Source organism: Cyprinodon variegatus, unplaced genomic scaffold (genome assembly GCF_000732505.1).
Source record: "Cyprinodon variegatus isolate N-32 unplaced genomic scaffold, C_variegatus-1.0 Scaffold81, whole genome shotgun sequence".
NCBI lineage: Eukaryota > Metazoa > Chordata > Actinopteri > Cyprinodontiformes > Cyprinodontidae > Cyprinodon > Cyprinodon variegatus.
The window spans coordinates 1,666,340-1,667,568 of NW_015150534.1; the positions used below are offsets into that span (position 1 = coordinate 1,666,340).

The window sequence follows — 1,229 nt, forward strand, 5'->3', positions numbered from 1 at the left end:
TGATTGGTTGGGAGGAAGCTGTGACTAGCATAAACCTACATGCTAGGCTACAATGAGAAGGAAGGAAAACTGCGTTTCTTTATCAAACTTTTATCGACCCGCTTTTTTTTCTATTGCGCCACACGTCTATCGATCGATATATATCATTATTGAATTATCGCCCAGCCCTACTTTTTATATATAATCATCATAAATTAATTATTCACTTTTATTCTCTTGAATTATTCCTGTTGCCTCCATGCTACTGCAACCCTCTTTTCTTTTTCTTTTCCCCTCATTTACAGTACTTTGAATTATCTTAGAGATTCAATGTGCAATAGAAATAAACTTTCCTCAAACAGTTTGATTACCTTCTGTAAGATTTTATTTCCTATTCATCTCTGGGACAATAATTCCAGATGTTCATAGATAAGGTTTGACTCTTAGTTATGCTGATCAACCTGTTCTCCTGCAGGCGCCAAGTTTCCCATCAAGTGGACGGCTCCTGAGGCGGCGCTCTACGGCCGCTTCACCATCAAATCTGACGTCTGGTCATTTGGAGTCCTGCTGACCGAGCTGGCCACTAAAGGCCGTGTTCCCTATCCAGGCAAGGCTCTTTTTCTCACAAACCCTTTCATGCTTTAAACCTTCTGCAGCTTCTGATGATAATGTTTGACATACGGACCAGGTAAAGAGAAATCACACCTTTTTTCCTGTGCTCTGATTTTAACAAGCTCTAAAATCAACAAGAAACATGTAAAAGGTTCAGAGCATTTATCTACTAAGCTAAGACAAGACATAAAGTAAAAAAATGAATTAGTAGGTACACCCTAAGATTCTTGAGCTTGTAGAACCTCCTTTAGCCACAAGAACTGTTTTTTGTCTAAGTTAGTTCTCTCATATCCCTAAGGTGGAATTTAGTCCCAGTTTTTAACATGCACCATCGCAACGAATCGTTGTGGTTTACAGATATCTGTTTTAACTCAAGCCGGGCGTACACTGTGCGAGTTTTTTAATCGTTGCATGCAGCTACAGCTCACACTGTAAGATGAAACATTGCGGTTTTGTCATACATTGGGAGTTCATAGCTCGTGATGTTTGTTCTCACACTGTGCTACATGACGCTCTGATGCGATCTACCTGCAAACACTGTACGTCTAAAAACCTCGTCGGACTCATTTCCGCAGTGAGATGGCCCTACTCTGACTAGTCTATCTGGAAGCCAAATGAGTAGAAGAGGAATATGAAGA

At 40.4% G+C, this 1,229-nt stretch overlaps 1 protein-coding gene across 1 annotated transcript in view; it reads left to right on the forward strand.

The window, feature by feature from the left end:
* The window catches only part of LOC107083711 (proto-oncogene tyrosine-protein kinase Src-like), a gene marked incomplete at its 3' end in the record, with an annotated part of 66,929 nt that extends 66,343 nt beyond the window's left edge, over positions 1-586 (forward strand). The window contains exon 10 of the mRNA XM_015373132.1: positions 455-586. Within this exon, the coding sequence (XP_015228618.1) occupies positions 455-586 (132 nt within the window). The remainder of the gene's footprint in view (positions 1-454) is intronic.
* Positions 587-1,229: the final 643 nt, after the last annotated feature.